Source organism: Neoarthrinium moseri (assembly GCF_022829205.1).
Source record: "Neoarthrinium moseri strain CBS 164.80 chromosome Unknown scaffold1_Wmoseri_CBS_16480, whole genome shotgun sequence".
In the NCBI taxonomy this organism is placed as follows: Eukaryota; Fungi; Ascomycota; class Sordariomycetes; order Amphisphaeriales; family Apiosporaceae; genus Neoarthrinium; species Neoarthrinium moseri.
In genome coordinates this window covers 174,398-188,640 of record NW_026055115.1, presented here as the reverse complement: position 1 = coordinate 188,640, position 14,243 = coordinate 174,398, and the positions used below count along the sequence as shown (strand labels likewise).

Here is a 14,243-nt window from a genome sequence, read left to right as displayed (position 1 = left end):
AAATCAAACGATTAAAAACGCACCCCGTATTACCTGTGCTCAGTCTTGGTGATTTGCCTTGACCTCGGGATGGATGTATAGTCAAGTAGTCCAGAATGCCGGCGAAGTCTGGGACGGGCAAGCCCAGTACGTCAGCCGGGAACAGGTAGGCACAAACATGCTCAAGGGCAAGGCAAGCGATCTAGCGTCAGATCCAACTGATATGCATGGAGCCTCTACGCGTCAAGTCTCGGGGGACGACTCGACGCATCTGAGGCGTCTGCACAGCGTAGAAATATGGCAGCCATGAAGAAGGGAGGAGGGTGGCTTGAAGGAATCAGACCGGGAGGCAGGCAGGCGGGCAGTGAGGCTTTCTACCTCTTTTCAATGCAGCCAATCGATCGATCTGGGGGTGCGCGAGGGACGTCACCAAGGTTAAAATGAAACCGACTAGCTGGGACGAGAGGTAACGTCAACTGGGCTGAACGACCTGCTGGGAAAAGAAAGCATCAGGACGATCGCGCGGGCGGACGGGTGCTGTTCGACACGTTGTGTGGGGTGCGTGGTGCACTCGAGGGGCAGCTTGGAGCACGCTTGCACGCCGCCAGGGGGGGAGCCAGGCCGACGATCATCGGTGCTAGAGAACGGAGACGCGAGAGTCAAGACAACCTTGCTGTAGCAAGCTGGAAAGCGATGATGGATCAGGAAGTTCGTGGAAGGGAACCAATCGCTGGGAGTCTACAGCAGCCTCAGCCTTATAGCTGTAGCTCAGGTACATAACTACCTAGGTAGGGCAGAATCTGGGTCCTTCTGCCATACGATCTCGGGGCATCAGAAGAGAGGTTGCGGTTGGTAGCAGCCTGACAGCCTGGCAGCCTCGCCAATCCCTAGCAACCTGGAGAACAGACAGCCCCCAGCTGGGACAATTTGGTTCGAGGATGCTGGGTGTCGTCGTTCCCAGTCGCGACTCGACCTGTCTGTCTCTTGCTATTGGTGCGGTACCTCAGATACAGCAGGGGGTTCAGAGGAGCACTAATACCTACCTCCGTACCTAGGTAGGTGCTACATAAGTAAGCGACGTCACGGCCCCATGAGTGCTGCCCTCTAGCGCCCAGGACCCATAGGAGCTCCCCACGCCCGCCGCTGCCGCCTGCCGCCTGCAGCCCTTGCAAATCCACTATTGACGTCCCTGTCCTACCGTCATCGCATCGCATCGCTCTGCTGCTGCAGAGTTTTGTAAACAAAAGTGCACTCGACCAAGGCCCAACAACCCACCCACCCCTTTGCATCGCCCGGCCTCCCGCGCCTTGGACCTCCCATCTCCCCCATCTCCCTCTGCCGCACACCAACGGCCAAGAAACTGCTGCAGCACCCATCGACGTGGGTTATTTTTCGTCCCCGAGCTATCCAGCAACGCGAAGCAACCATGCGCACCCGACGACAGGACAAGCCCGCGGCCGGGCCGGCCGAGCCTGCCTCGACCCGCTCCGAGGAGCGCGGCACCGCGCCGTCCTCGCCGACCGTCTACTCCATCACCAAGGTCGAGAGCCCGACCGTCGGCGTGCCGGTGAAGAGCAAGGGCGCAGCGGCCGCCGCAGCCAAGTCGAAACTGCCGGCCCCGGTCCAGTTCCCGCTGGTCGTCGTGCTGAACATCGCGACGTCGGCCATTCTGTACTCGATCACGCACCCCTATACCAAGGCCGTGCTGGCCGCGCATGCGAGGAGCCTGGACACCTGGGCCGAGCTGGGCGCGCTGGTGGGCTGGAAGGTGTAAGTCTTGCCCTTTCTTCTGGTCGCGTTCGCCGGGCCTCTTATCATCAGTTCTGAAGGGCTAACGTGTGATCTTGAACTGCAGTATCGAACTAGGCCTTGGCTGGTTTGGTAATTACGATGGCTATGATCTTGCGGCGCTCAATTTGTTGTCGCATGGCCCGCCGGTAAGTCTGAATCTACAGCAGAGCCAGAAGCTTCTCGCGTCACGCGTCAGACGCAGAACTTGAACTGACTATCCCGAAGTTGTATCTCTTGGCGGCTTTCTACAACACGCCGCCTTCCGCCCTGCTCCTGACGCTTGCGATCGAGACTTTTGCCACCTACCTGCCCTTCAGGCTGCTCCGTCCTCTCTCGGACGCGCACAGGGATCCATCGCAAGCGCACAATGCCGACCTCTTGACGGACAAGCCGATCCAGCTGTTGACATCCCTCCTGTCGGGCGCCATCTACACCGTGACCCTCTTCGCGGCGTACGCGACCTACCTGCCCACGGCCATGATTGTCTACTTCGACAGTCTGCCATCGATCGCGGCCGCGCACGAGAGCACCTACGTCAACCTCCTCCCTGTCACGGTGACGCTCGGCTTCGCGGCCACCTTCTTCATCTTCACCCCTGCGGAAGCCGAGGAGAACGAGAAGCCCAGGGATTTCGATCCTGCCAACGCATCGCTGAAGGAGACCGTGTCGTGGAACTTCTGGGGATGGAGCAAGAGGGCCAAGATGATCATCAAGCGCACGGCCACCATCATGATCGTGACTGGGGTCAGCACGACGCTTCAGACCTCTCTTACCGTGGCCGGGGCCGAGACCAAGGGTGCCATGGCGTGGGCTTCGGTCTGGGTCATCGCAGCCGCCATCACGGGGTTGGGTCTCGGTGCTGTCGGAAGCGAGTAAATTGCAGTACGAAAAGAATGAGTGCTGTTCTGAGGGCGGGCAAGGGCCCAAATGCATCATTTGACCTCACGAGAGGATATCCACCTCGGAAGATGCTGTTCGTCAGTTGGCTTTCTCGCAAAGACTATGTCCCGCAAGAAGGAATCGCATGTCGGGTGCTGTATGTATAGCGGAACCTAGAAAGGCAAATTTAGCTGCCTCAAAAGCAAAGGTTGGCTTTAGTAATTCTTGGAACGGAGGAGTTCTGGGCAGGCTGGATGGAGGCACGATACCACTGGTTTGATTTCATTGCGTGGAGACCTCATACAAGTAATAAATAAGAAAAAACCATTTAACATAACATAATGTTACACTTGTTACACTTGTTGTTTATTGGTACATGGACGGGTCGTATAGAATGAGCTGGCGAGTCCTAAGGGTGGGCTCTAGAGATTACATGTTTAAGTCTGGAGTCTGGGGTGCTTCAGCATGGGGGCAGGATCTACGCAGATATTATCTCATGAGTAATGCGGCGGCAACAACCTGGAATTCAAAAGCTGCTGAAACTGAATTTTTTTTTTCCTTTATCATCTATACTTGGTGTGCATGTAAGAGCTCATTCTGACGACCTACATAAACTACACGGTACCTAACTTAGGTGTATGTAGTATGGACGTTGGCTGTTGGCTGTAAGACGTTGCAAGTGTCACGGGAGAGGACCGTGGTTTAGCCGCGCCGGGGTCGACTGACCGTTGATGCCCATTAGCACAGGCAGGGGGCCCACCAAAGCTTGGCACATGGAACGACGGGAACGCGGTTGCGACAACTCCAGTCAATCGACGGTCCTTGCGCGCGTTGCAGCTCGCCCCCATCAAACGAACGAGCTGTTCGCAAGCCTGCCAGGTTAGCGATCAGTCATCGACGGCTTCCATCCACGAGATCGACCTCCTCCTCTTCCTCGTTGTCGCTCGGTCGCCGTGGCCCCTCACACCTCGCCGTCGCGCTGGGACCGAGCTGTGCTGCGCGCCTCTGGCCACGGGTGTCTGCAGGCCACCATGATAACGTCGCCGCTCTGGACTCTGTGATTCCCACCAGCAACAATGGCGACTGCTGCGGATGCAAACGCGAATGGCGGCGCGAGGCCGGTGGACGACGACCACCCCGTCTCGCCCACCACCAAGACGGCCGCCGCGCCCCCGCTGCCCCCCAACAACCCGCTCGAGTCGCTCAGCATGCGCGCCGACCCGGATGCCCAGGCCACCGTCACCGACTACCTTGACTTCACCGAGTACCTGCCCGCCGACGTCAACCGCAGCTTGACCCTGATCGGCAAGCTGGACCAGTCCTACATCGACGCCTCCAGCCTCGTCCACGACCTCACCACGCAATGGGGCAAGCTGCCCGCCCTCCCCCTCGACCAGCGCGCCGACCCCGTCCAGCTGCGCGCCGACATCTCCGAGAACCTGAGCCAGGCTGTGAGCTCGCGCACCTCGTCCTGGTCCGAGGCCCAGCGCATGGCCGACTATGTCAACCGGCACGTCAACCGGGCCAAGACCATCCTCGCCAAGCTCCAGCACATGCGCGACAACTATCCCACCGAGGAGCAGAAGAGCCCGACGCAGACGCGGTCGCCGCAGATGAGCCGCACCCCCAAGGTCGCCCTGCGCCTCGACAAGAACGGCCAAAGGGTTCGCCAGCCGCCCAGGATCACCGTCCCCGGCGAGGTCCTGGCTCCCTACGAGGTCGACTTCAACGCCTACACCTCGTCCAGCGAGGAGAGTTCCGAGGATGACATGTCCGATTCGCCGCCGAGGACCACCCCGGCGCCTCGCATCAAGCTCATCAAAAGCTCCAAGGTCCCCAAGCAAAAGATCCCCAAGCCCCCTCGCCAGCCTCGCCAGCTGCTCAACGACGGCATGCCCATCCCCTCCACCAGCTCCGCCCTGGCCAAGCTTCAGCCGCCTCCCGAGAACGCTGTGCTTGGTGGTCCGGACGCCCCTTGGCTCCAGCTCACGCCCTACGAGCTGGCCAAGCTCAGGAAGCGCATGAAGAAGAACGCTGTCTGGAACCCCAGTGACACTATGATTGCCCGGGAGCTGAAGACACTCGGACGCGGCGTCGAGGCCTACAGGGCTGCCATGCAGAAGGCCAAGGAAGAAGGCAAACCTTTCGAGCCTGCCCTGCCCACCCCCGTCACCGACGCTGCATCTGGTACTCAGCATCCCCCCGTGGGAGCCATCAGCTCTGAGGCGCTGGGGGCTGAAGAGGTGAAGCTCAGCAACCGCGGCATGAAGCTGAACGAGGCTAAGAAGCTCAAGAGGGAGCAGCTGGCGAAGCAGGCCGTCGAGGAGGCAGAAGAATCCGCCAGGAAGATGGCGGAGCGTGCTAGAATGTTTTTCAGCCACGAGGCCAGCCCTTCGGTCGCGGAGAGCGTCGCAGAGACGGAGCCGTCCTCGCAACCAAACACACAGTCATCATCTCAGAACAAGGCTTCCGGCAAGTCCAAGTCCAAGAAGCGCAAGCGTGACTCGGCGTCAGAGCCTGGCCAGCCCGAGATCAAGACCGAGGCTCCCGAGAACACAGCGTCCGGGGCCAACCCACCTGCGAAGCCCCAGCTGAAGCGCACCAAGACGGAGACGCCTGTTCCGCCTCCCCAGCTCACACCCAGGCCGACGTCAGTGCCGCCTCCGGTTGAGACGCCGATTCCTCCGCCCCATGTCGGCCAGGCTGCTTCTGCGCATGTCACGTCTACCACGCCTGTACCCGTTCCTGTGCAACCCACCGCGGAAGGATCAGCCGCTTCCGCCAGACCCAATGCTTCACCTTCTTCAGGCACAAGTCCTGTCCCTCCCCAAGCCAGCACAGTGACTACGACGGTTCCTACCAAGCCGCCGGCCACAACGCCGGTTCCTCCTCCCAAACCTACTACTGTCACCCCCGTACCTCCGCCTACTAACAGTCTCGGCAAGAGGGAAACCAGGAAGGATGCTCAAAAGAACCTACAGCCTATTGCTACTAATGCGAAGCCGTCCAGTGCATCTCGGCCTAGCACACCCGTGACCACACCCAGCCTGGACCAACCTTCAATGAACACACGGCGGCCAGCCTCTCGTGGTAAAGCCAGTAGTGTTGAGCCGCCCATGACGCTGGCAGCTGATAGACCTCGACGCACTAGTACCGCGCGAAACACACCAGCTCCCGAGCTCCGCCAGCCCAGCAAGCGTTCCAAGCGACCGGCACCGGGTGTCGTGAGCACGACGTCGGGCGGCACCAGCGCCGTCGGAAAGCGCAAGGCGGCACCCCGCAAGCGACCTCGGATCAAGAAGAATGCCCAGAGCCAACAAGTCGAACAGGACGCCGAAGTCGAGGTGGACGACGACGGCAACGTGATTGACCCCAACGAACCGAGATACTGCATCTGCAACGGGGTCAGCTTCGGCACCATGATCCAGTGCGATAACGTTGATGTGAGCAAGACCGCCGGCAACTCCTCATCTTCTTTGTCTTCGTCCATGTCTACTTTGTCTACATCCGCTGCTGCCGCTCCTGCAACCAGAGCACGTAAGAGGCCCAAACTGACTGAACAACCCGTACAGAACTGCAAACAGGAGTGGTTCCACCTCGAGTGCGTGGGACTGACCGAGATCCCGGCACGCACCACCAAGTGGTACTGCCCGGACTGTCGTGTGCTGCTCAACATCGGCGGGCGCGGCGAGGTGACCTCACGGGGCGTGAAGATGTGATCAGGTCGGAGGCAAGTGTACATTACTGAAGGGGCCTGAGGGCGTGGCCATGCGCTGGAACGGTGGCACGCAATCGTTCTGCACCAGCAGATGTCTCGGCGTCCGGCTATCCTATACAGCTGATATACCCAGACAACGCCGGACTTTTTTTTGTTTCTTGCTCTAGCAGGGGGATGGAGTTTCATTGAGACGGCTAACACGGCCAGTCATACTGTGGAGTTTGATGGATGGGGCCTTGCTCTAGATTATACATCGGTTTGGTTTCATGGCTTATTGAATGCGATTCGGAGCCGCCTCTATTGAGTGAGCTAGGTTCTTACTATAGTAGCAGTTGTGTGTAGAAATCCAAGTGAATTGCTTGTAACTGGGCAAGTCTTGGGAAGTAGATTGTGACCGTCTCCCACAGACGCTCTCTTGTTGGGGAGCTTTCTGCAAGTCTTGTTTCAACTTGGTATGTGGGTTATATTATATATAGCCGTGCCGAGTCTATGGCGCAATTTTAAAGGATCAAACAGCGCCGGAGAAGCACGCATGTATCTAAACTCTGACAGGTTGACGTTCCATATAGATGCCTTGACCAAGTGCTCCCGAGTTATTAGTATAGAGGCCCCCTAAGCCGAGCGGGTCCAATAATGCGGCTGCTCGGCAGGCATCGCAGGGACGTTGTCGCTGCTGGAAAGGACTAGCAGACATCGTGAATCCTACGCCATGGTACTATTGCTATTGCTGGAGCTAGTAAGCGTGATTGGACAATTGCACCGCCTCCAAGCAGCCTTCCCCAAAACACGTACCTAGGGACAACTAGGATCGTGGGGTAACGATCCGAGACTCCGCATATTCGACAAGCTGGGGTAGGCCACCGCGCCCGCAGTTTGGACCGTCTCCACCTGGAGGAGCCGAGGCTCTTTCACATCGGGTTGAAGAAACCCAGGGGGTCGCTTACGTCTAGTTGCGATAGCCTACTGTCCCACGCTCCCAAGTCCAGGGTACTTTATTGTACGATCCAAGTCGGCGGCTGAACAGAAAGTTTCCAATCGGGGAGCTCTTGTCACAATTGATATTGCCATCTCACAACGCTACAAGTGAGGAAATATACGGTGGCACACTCAGCCGGCAAAAACAAAACCACACCCAAGTATACATCCATACGTACAGGCACAGATCCACAGATAGAATGCCTTCGGAAGCGTTCTCGGTCGAGTACACGGGGCGGGTGGCCATCGTGACCATCACCAACGAGAAGAAGCTGAACGCGCTCTCGGGCCTGCAGTACTTTGAGCTGTCGCAGATCCTGCGCGAGATCGCGACCCACGACGAGGTCTACATCACGTTCCTGACGGGCAAGGGCCGCTACTTTTCCGCGTGAGTATAGTCCCAGCACCAACCCATGAAAGCTCTCCTCCCCCGTCGACCTTTTCAACATATTGGTCTTTCCCTCTTCGAGAATACCCCAGAAAATCCCACCAGACGATTCAATCAATGTATATAATGAACTCGGCTGACGTGGCACTCGGTCCCCCGACAACAGAGGCGCCGACGTCTCGTTCGGCAAGAGCGTGCCCGAGGGCTCGGACCCGTACTTTGAGTGGATGCGGTCGTTCGTGGCCAACAACCTGAACGCGACGCAGGCCTTCTACACGCACCCCAAGATCCTGGTGGTGGGGCTGAACGGGCCGGTGATCGGGCTGTCGGCGGCGCTGGTGTCGTTTGCCGACTTTGTGTACGCGGCGCCGCACGCCTTCCTGCTGACGCCCTTCTCGTCGCTGGGCCTGGTGGCCGAGGGCGGCGCCAGCCGCGCCCTGGTGCAGCGCCTCGGCATCAGCAAGGCCAACGAGGCCCTCATCATGAGCAAGCGCATCCCCAGCGACGAGCTGCTGGCGACGGGCTTCGTCAACAAGATCTTCGACTGCGCCAAGGGCGAGGACGCAAAGTTCCGCGAGCTCGTGTTGCGCGAGATCGACGACCGCCTGGGCGAGCACCTGATCGGCGACAGCCTGACGGGCATCAAGGCCCTGATCCGCCGGCCCGAGAGGGACGTGCTGGACCTGCAGAACACGAACGAGGTGTTTGCTGGGCTGGGCAGGTTCATGAGCGGCGTGCCGCAGGAGGAGTTCGCCAAGATTGCGAGCGGGAAGAAGCGTCACAAGTTGTAAAGAGGAGTGTGTTGGCAGCAGGCATTTGATTATTAACGACGTCTATGGAAGCTCATACGTTCGTGTTCTCGTCAGTCCCGGGTATCATGCAAGAAGTCCAAACAGGAGGCTTGTTCTCTTCCAGTAGTCCTGTGATGTCTTGATCATGCGCTCTTTGGCTCCCTTCTGGAGGCCGGTCTTTTCAAAGACCTCCTCAGCCAACTTTGCGCAACTCTCATTAGCGTCCTGGGGAGTGCCTAGATAGACTTGGAGTAGGTAGATATCGTACAGCCACTGTACTAGGAGATCCTTGTTTCCATCAGACTCCGTAGAGTTTTGTTTGACTTCTTCTTCAGCCTTCTGTTCTGCACGGTCCTCATCGTCGTCGCCCGCCCCGTCTGACGAAGTGTTAACATCTTGAGGCTTTGCTGTTGCCTCCAGCTTGCTTCGCCACGCGTCACTCAGCCGAGCACCAAACGTTTGCTTTAGCAAAGCAACAGCCGCCGGGCTCCATAGATCTAAACCTGCGTCGCTCATGGATGTGACTAGATTGCGCAGCAGCCTGAAGGAACCGGGTGATGGTTGGGAGGGCAGAGCAGGTTCGCCTTCCCAAAGTCCTCGGCCAGTGACTTTTGCCTTGGTCAGGGCGCTGCTAGTGAACTGCTCAAGAGGAGCCGCCACAACATGTGCCACTATTGACTCGTGTAGAGAGGAGACACTGTTCAGGCCAAACGCCTTGACGGTCTCAAGTTTTGGCAACTGGCCGCGAATGCTTCTCACGACTCTCAGCAGATACATGGCGATTTCGCCATTATTAGCACCCTCCTTGTGCTGGGCCCAGACCTCGCTGACTTGTTCGTCCAGGCTTTGGTAAGCTTTAGATAGAGCCTTGTTCAGTTGAATCTCGATTGCCTTTGGGTCGTTTTTGCTGAGAAGCTCTTGACGAGCCTCAATCGTCTCCTCGTCCTCGATTTCTTCCACATCGTTGTCCCATCTTTGACGTCGCAGCTGCTCGACGACTTCTCCAACATCGTCAATGAGATGATACCAGGATTCGTAGCTTGTGACCGCCCGAGACACTACGTCATTCTTGCCATATAGACGGGATAGAACTTCGTGAGTGACTTGCGGTGCACCACTTGCTACATCCATTTCTAGCATCTGCTCATCCCATAGGCTTTGGTATACACCGGATGTTGCAGATTGCCATGTGCCAAGGGTAGCTGCGACCTCGGAACCGACAAGGCGGAGTTTGGAGACTTTGGTATCTATCACGTCGAGCAATCGTGTGTTGATGGAACTTCTCAGACCATCGAGCATGACCGACGGATCAAAGCCTCTTGCCTTTCCGCCATCCCTTATCCAGTGTTGCAACACGCTTGTCCGCAAATCCACAATCGCCTTGAACTCAGTCACGTGGCCGAGCGTCTTGGTGAGTCCTTCGAGAAGAGTCTCGCCTCCTTTCTTGGCCCAATTCGTGAGCATTGACTTGGCTTGCTTGCCATCCAGGTCGTCATGGCGTATGAAAGGGGTGAAATATTGGATATCTTCTCCACACCACTTTTCGTAGACGTCCAGGCGCAGACCTTCGAGTGTCCTTAGTGACTCGTCGGTCAGCAATGGGATCTTCTTGAGGCTGGCAAGAGCGTCGGCAAGCTTCGATGGGACCAATGCTTGGACGTCCAAGAGAGTTCGTGTATACAGATCCAGGCCTCGCAGGACATTTGCCGTACCCCTGTCCCTCTCGTGCTCCTCGATATCGAACTCGAGCACCATTGCCTCTGCTCTGACACGCAGGAAGTGCTGCAGCACGTCTTTTGCCCCATAATTCTCTGTCAGACTATAGGCGCATAGTGCCTTCAAGATGTCGCTTTGCTGGACCTCGCTACTGATGTTGTCAAGGATCTTCCCAATGCCTCGCAGCAGTCTGCTCTTCAAAGCTCGCTGCGTCTTCTTTGCGGCCTCAATTGAGACCCGAAGGCTGTGATCCACTGTGGTCAATGTGCCAAAGCTCGCGATCAAGAGACGGATCAAGACGAGGACCTTGGCCGCAAGGACCAGTCTCTCGCCTCTGCCCTCCTTGCCGCCTCTCAACAGCCGTGCCACAGCCAACGCAGAGGCTTCCAGCAGCTTCACCCTAGCAACCTCCCCCATCTCCGTCTCGACAGCTTCGCGACCGCGGAACCTGCCCAGCCCAGTCACCTTGCCTTCTACGACAGTGCGTCCGCACGTACCGCCCATGCGCCCCAACGAGTGCTGCACATTGCTCATATCCTGGCGCATCTGCACAATGGTATCGGCGGTTCCCAGCAGCTCACGGTAGCTGTTGCCGACCTGTGTGCGCAGGCGCGCAGCCTTCTCGTCGATCTGGACATGGAGCGACTTGTGGATCGCGCGGATCTGGGGGAGCGTGTAGGTCTCGAAGACTTGAGAAGACGTGGTCAAGTTGGAGGTGTCGGGCGCAGCCATTTTGGCGACCTTGAGGTTGGTATGGGACGGATGGGTCAAGAGCAACACTGGTTCTTGCGCATTGGTAGCATTCGGAGCTTGTCAAGGCATGGATGCTCGACGATTTACTTGTGTAGTTGGACTCTGAGGACAAATAGTTGACACGGAACTATTGGTTGCTTGACCACTGCACTGCAGACAACACGCCTAGTGGGGTTCATGTAGCTTGGTGGGCGGCTGGCGGCCAGCTGAGCCCTCTGACCACAGTAATTGCAAGCACCAGGCCATATTGCATCGATTTGTAGTCTCACCCACTAATACATGACTTGCTCAATACAATAGTAGTCTTCGCGACCTCAGAAGGCCGATATTGGACTGCGAGAATGGGTAAAGATCGAATTGGGAAGTATGGCGCGATGCACCTCTGAAAATCTGCTGGCTGTCTCCCGAGAGACTGAACATCCGTTTAAGGCGGTGACTCCGGTCAAACCGACCAATGCTTCCAGCATACACAGAGAGCATGGCATGCTTGCCTTGGCGTGAATCCTCAAGCCTATGTGCAGTCGGCTGAAGCCCTGGCGTGTATCCCGAACTGCCCACATGCTGAATACCCGTTCTCCATCTCTCCCTTTGGCACCTGTTCCAAAGGCGTAGGTAGTACTCAGGCCAGTGCCCACGCGGTGAATTCTGGGTTATAGTGCAGTATTGCCTCGGCATCATAGTCATCGTACTCATCGAACCACTTCAAGCTGGGTCGATCTGGGCACGGTTCTCCCCCTGGCGAGCCCTTGTTACAACAGTAGGCACTGATGGAAACCCATCTGTTCTCAGGGCCAGCTCGGTCGTATGGATGGCCGATAAGCCAGCCTTCAGATTCGCCATTCTTTTGGGTGCCACAGATGATGCCACATATGCATGCGTAATCCAGTTGCAAATTCTCCCGGATATGGAGTAATAGGCCCCGAAATGACGTAAACTTGAGCACGAAATGGCCCAGACAGAGTTCTTTCAAAGTGCTCCTGTGGCGGTCTGTGATTTCCACAAACTCCTCCTGTTCGCCCAAAAAGCCTCTCAGTGCTAGGCTGCGCAGGTGTTTCCACGTGTAGCCCAGAGGGATGGCGTCCGCCAAGTTTACTGGCGAGTAAAACTCGACACTCAATACCTCGAGGAGTGGAAGGCCTGTGAGGAAAAGTTTAAAGGGGCGTAGCTCCATAGGTGTGGTTTTCTCGGATAGAAAGAGTTCGAGGCATTTCAGACAGCAGAGGGCCGCTATGGGTTGCTGCAGGAGCTCAGAGTACATGTCGAAGAATAAAGGGTTCGTATTTCTCGCATGGATGGTTTCCAATCGGGCCTCCGAGTTCCGGAGACCTGACAAGAGCAAAGCCATAGGCCGGCAGCCGATGGGCTGTGCCTCGGTATGAAATATTGACAAGATCTGGTCAAAGGGGCTCTTCCCGGGAAGCACCGCAAAGCGGCCGCTCGCTATTGGATAGATAGACTTGAGCTGGGTAAAGTTCGATATGACCTCTGCCAAATACCCAATGTCGTCGCCATCCTTCAGCCAGCCGTCCTGGTCTTTCCAGCTCGAAATGTACTTTGCGTACTCTTCACGAAGCCGCTCCTGGCTCATGGACGGGGCGACACGCCTTTTACGGCCTCCAGAGTCAACATTGAAGCTCCGCTCAAATTCCTGGAAAGTCACCCCATCTTTCAGAATCGTGTTCTTGCAGATGAGGGACTTCACATAATGAGGATAGTTCTGCGCAATGTTTCGAAGCTGCTGAAAGTCGTCTGGGTGTAGGTAGAAGACGACCTCCTCAAACGTCCGGCTCGCGCCTACCTCTGCACACCGTCTGTTTATGAGGCGAAACGGGTAGACATCTTCTAGGTCGAGCTTCGAGCAGACGAGATGTAGAATCTCCAAGGGGATTCTGTCCATGACGGGTTTATCTGAGCATTGTCTCGGAGGCAGTGTTGATTCACGGGTCCCAATAGTTGTAAGTCGCCACAAGATTTCAGGTCATGCCGGACCGAGGTGTTTGGCCCGAGAAGGAGCACAGGCTTGCCAGCTGACCTCGCAACTGCCGGTCCGGCCGTGTTACTATACTCCTTCACGATTACCAAGGAAGTCGGTCAGCAAATTGACACAATAATTCTGATTACATTATTTTCAGAAGTTGGAAGTTCGCAAGCATCTCGTATGGAGAGATAGTGGACTGCCTACGGAGAAGCGCAGTGGAACAAACAGCGGGTAGTACCGCACTAGTCATTACGTGTAGAATGTCCCCATTTCCATGAGATCACATAGGCCTTACACCATACTCAAACCAGCCATTTGACCTCAAATTCGTCAAATCTGGCTTTCAATGACTCCTTAGCTGACTTTTCCGGCCTCGCAACTAGTGGGCTAACATCGAGAACCCACTCTTCGCCTCCTTTCTCATCTTCGTCTGCAAAGATCCAGCAAATCTCTCTAAGCGGCAGCTTCTCCTTTACGTTGCCGGCGCCATCGAGAATCACTTGATAGATCCAAGCGCTCTTGCCGTTCTCGTCGCTCTCGCGCACGACCTCGAGCGTCACCCCCTTTTCGGTCTTCCCCTCGGTGAGGGGCAAGATGCTCCAATCGGCCCAACGGTCACACCCGACCGTGCTGAGGTGCGGCTTGCCGTTGTAGAACTCGATGCCCGTCTTCACCCACTTCTCCACCGGGGAGGGGGAGGTGGTGGACGACGTGCGCTGAAGCGCCAGGAGCAGGCCTGCTTGATCGTAGCGTTCCGTCCAGTCGGCCCAGAACGTCACACGGGCGGACTGGAATTTCTGAAGGAGGCCAGATGACGCCCGGGTTATTGGTGCTGGTCCGCATTAGTACAAGATCTGTCCATATGGGAAGAACCACATGAGCTATGGTGCTGTACCGTTCCATACGTCGGTGCTAGGCGGCTTTTTCCAGATATCCGTCCCAGCAGGAGCTTCCAGTTCGAAAGAATCATGGGTCACATCCATCCTAGCTGACACCGAGTTGACCGGGTAATAGTATTGTGACCAAGCAGCTTCTCTGGAGCGAGCGGTGATGTCGGTCACGTCAATCTTTATACGATGTCAACCCCCCATGTGCCATTGTGTCATTGCCGATGATGACCCGACTTCCCCAACTTTGTATATACCCTTCCTCCCTGTAGCATTGTGTCATTCCCGATGATGAACCGACGTCCCCAACTCTATAGGATTTGACCCGCCTGCGCTCCCCTGTGGTTGCCAGTAATGATGCGACTTTCGCAGCTCTGTAAGCCCTTCG

At 56.8% G+C, this 14,243-nt stretch overlaps 6 protein-coding genes across 6 annotated transcripts; 3 read left to right on the top strand and 3 right to left on the bottom strand.

Moving 5' to 3' along the window:
* Positions 1-1,405: 1,405 nt before the first annotated feature.
* JN550_000052 (uncharacterized protein) lies at positions 1,406-2,646 on the top strand (the record flags this gene model as incomplete). Its single annotated transcript, XM_049316882.1, has 3 exons — positions 1,406-1,749; positions 1,835-1,916; positions 1,996-2,646. 3 exons carry the CDS (start codon positions 1,406-1,408, stop codon positions 2,644-2,646), a joined length of 1,077 nt encoding a protein of 358 aa, XP_049177341.1.
* Positions 2,647-3,725: 1,079 nt separating this feature from the next.
* JN550_000051 (uncharacterized protein) lies at positions 3,726-6,368 on the top strand (the record flags this gene model as incomplete). Its single annotated transcript, XM_049316771.1, has 1 exon — positions 3,726-6,368. The coding sequence occupies one exon, from the start codon at positions 3,726-3,728 to the stop codon at positions 6,366-6,368; it is 2,643 nt and encodes an 880-aa protein (XP_049177340.1).
* Positions 6,369-7,542: 1,174 nt separating this feature from the next.
* JN550_000050 (uncharacterized protein) lies at positions 7,543-8,521 on the top strand (the record flags this gene model as incomplete). The annotated part of the gene is made up of 2 exons (XM_049316660.1): positions 7,543-7,730; positions 7,897-8,521. 2 exons carry the CDS (start codon positions 7,543-7,545, stop codon positions 8,519-8,521), a joined length of 813 nt encoding a protein of 270 aa, XP_049177339.1.
* An 84-nt stretch (positions 8,522-8,605) lies between these two features.
* On the bottom strand, positions 8,606-10,969 carry JN550_000049 (uncharacterized protein; the record flags this gene model as incomplete). The annotated part of the gene is made up of 1 exon (XM_049316550.1): positions 8,606-10,969. One exon carries the CDS (start codon positions 10,967-10,969, stop codon positions 8,606-8,608), a length of 2,364 nt encoding a protein of 787 aa, XP_049177338.1.
* Positions 10,970-11,609: 640 nt separating this feature from the next.
* On the bottom strand, positions 11,610-12,887 carry JN550_000048 (uncharacterized protein; the record flags this gene model as incomplete). Its single annotated transcript, XM_049316438.1, has 1 exon — positions 11,610-12,887. One exon carries the CDS (start codon positions 12,885-12,887, stop codon positions 11,610-11,612), a length of 1,278 nt encoding a protein of 425 aa, XP_049177337.1.
* Positions 12,888-13,270: 383 nt separating this feature from the next.
* On the bottom strand, positions 13,271-14,130 carry JN550_000047 (uncharacterized protein; the record flags this gene model as incomplete). The annotated part of the gene is made up of 3 exons (XM_049316328.1): positions 13,271-13,800; positions 13,864-14,035; positions 14,113-14,130. 3 exons carry the CDS (start codon positions 14,128-14,130, stop codon positions 13,271-13,273), a joined length of 720 nt encoding a protein of 239 aa, XP_049177336.1.
* Positions 14,131-14,243: the final 113 nt, after the last annotated feature.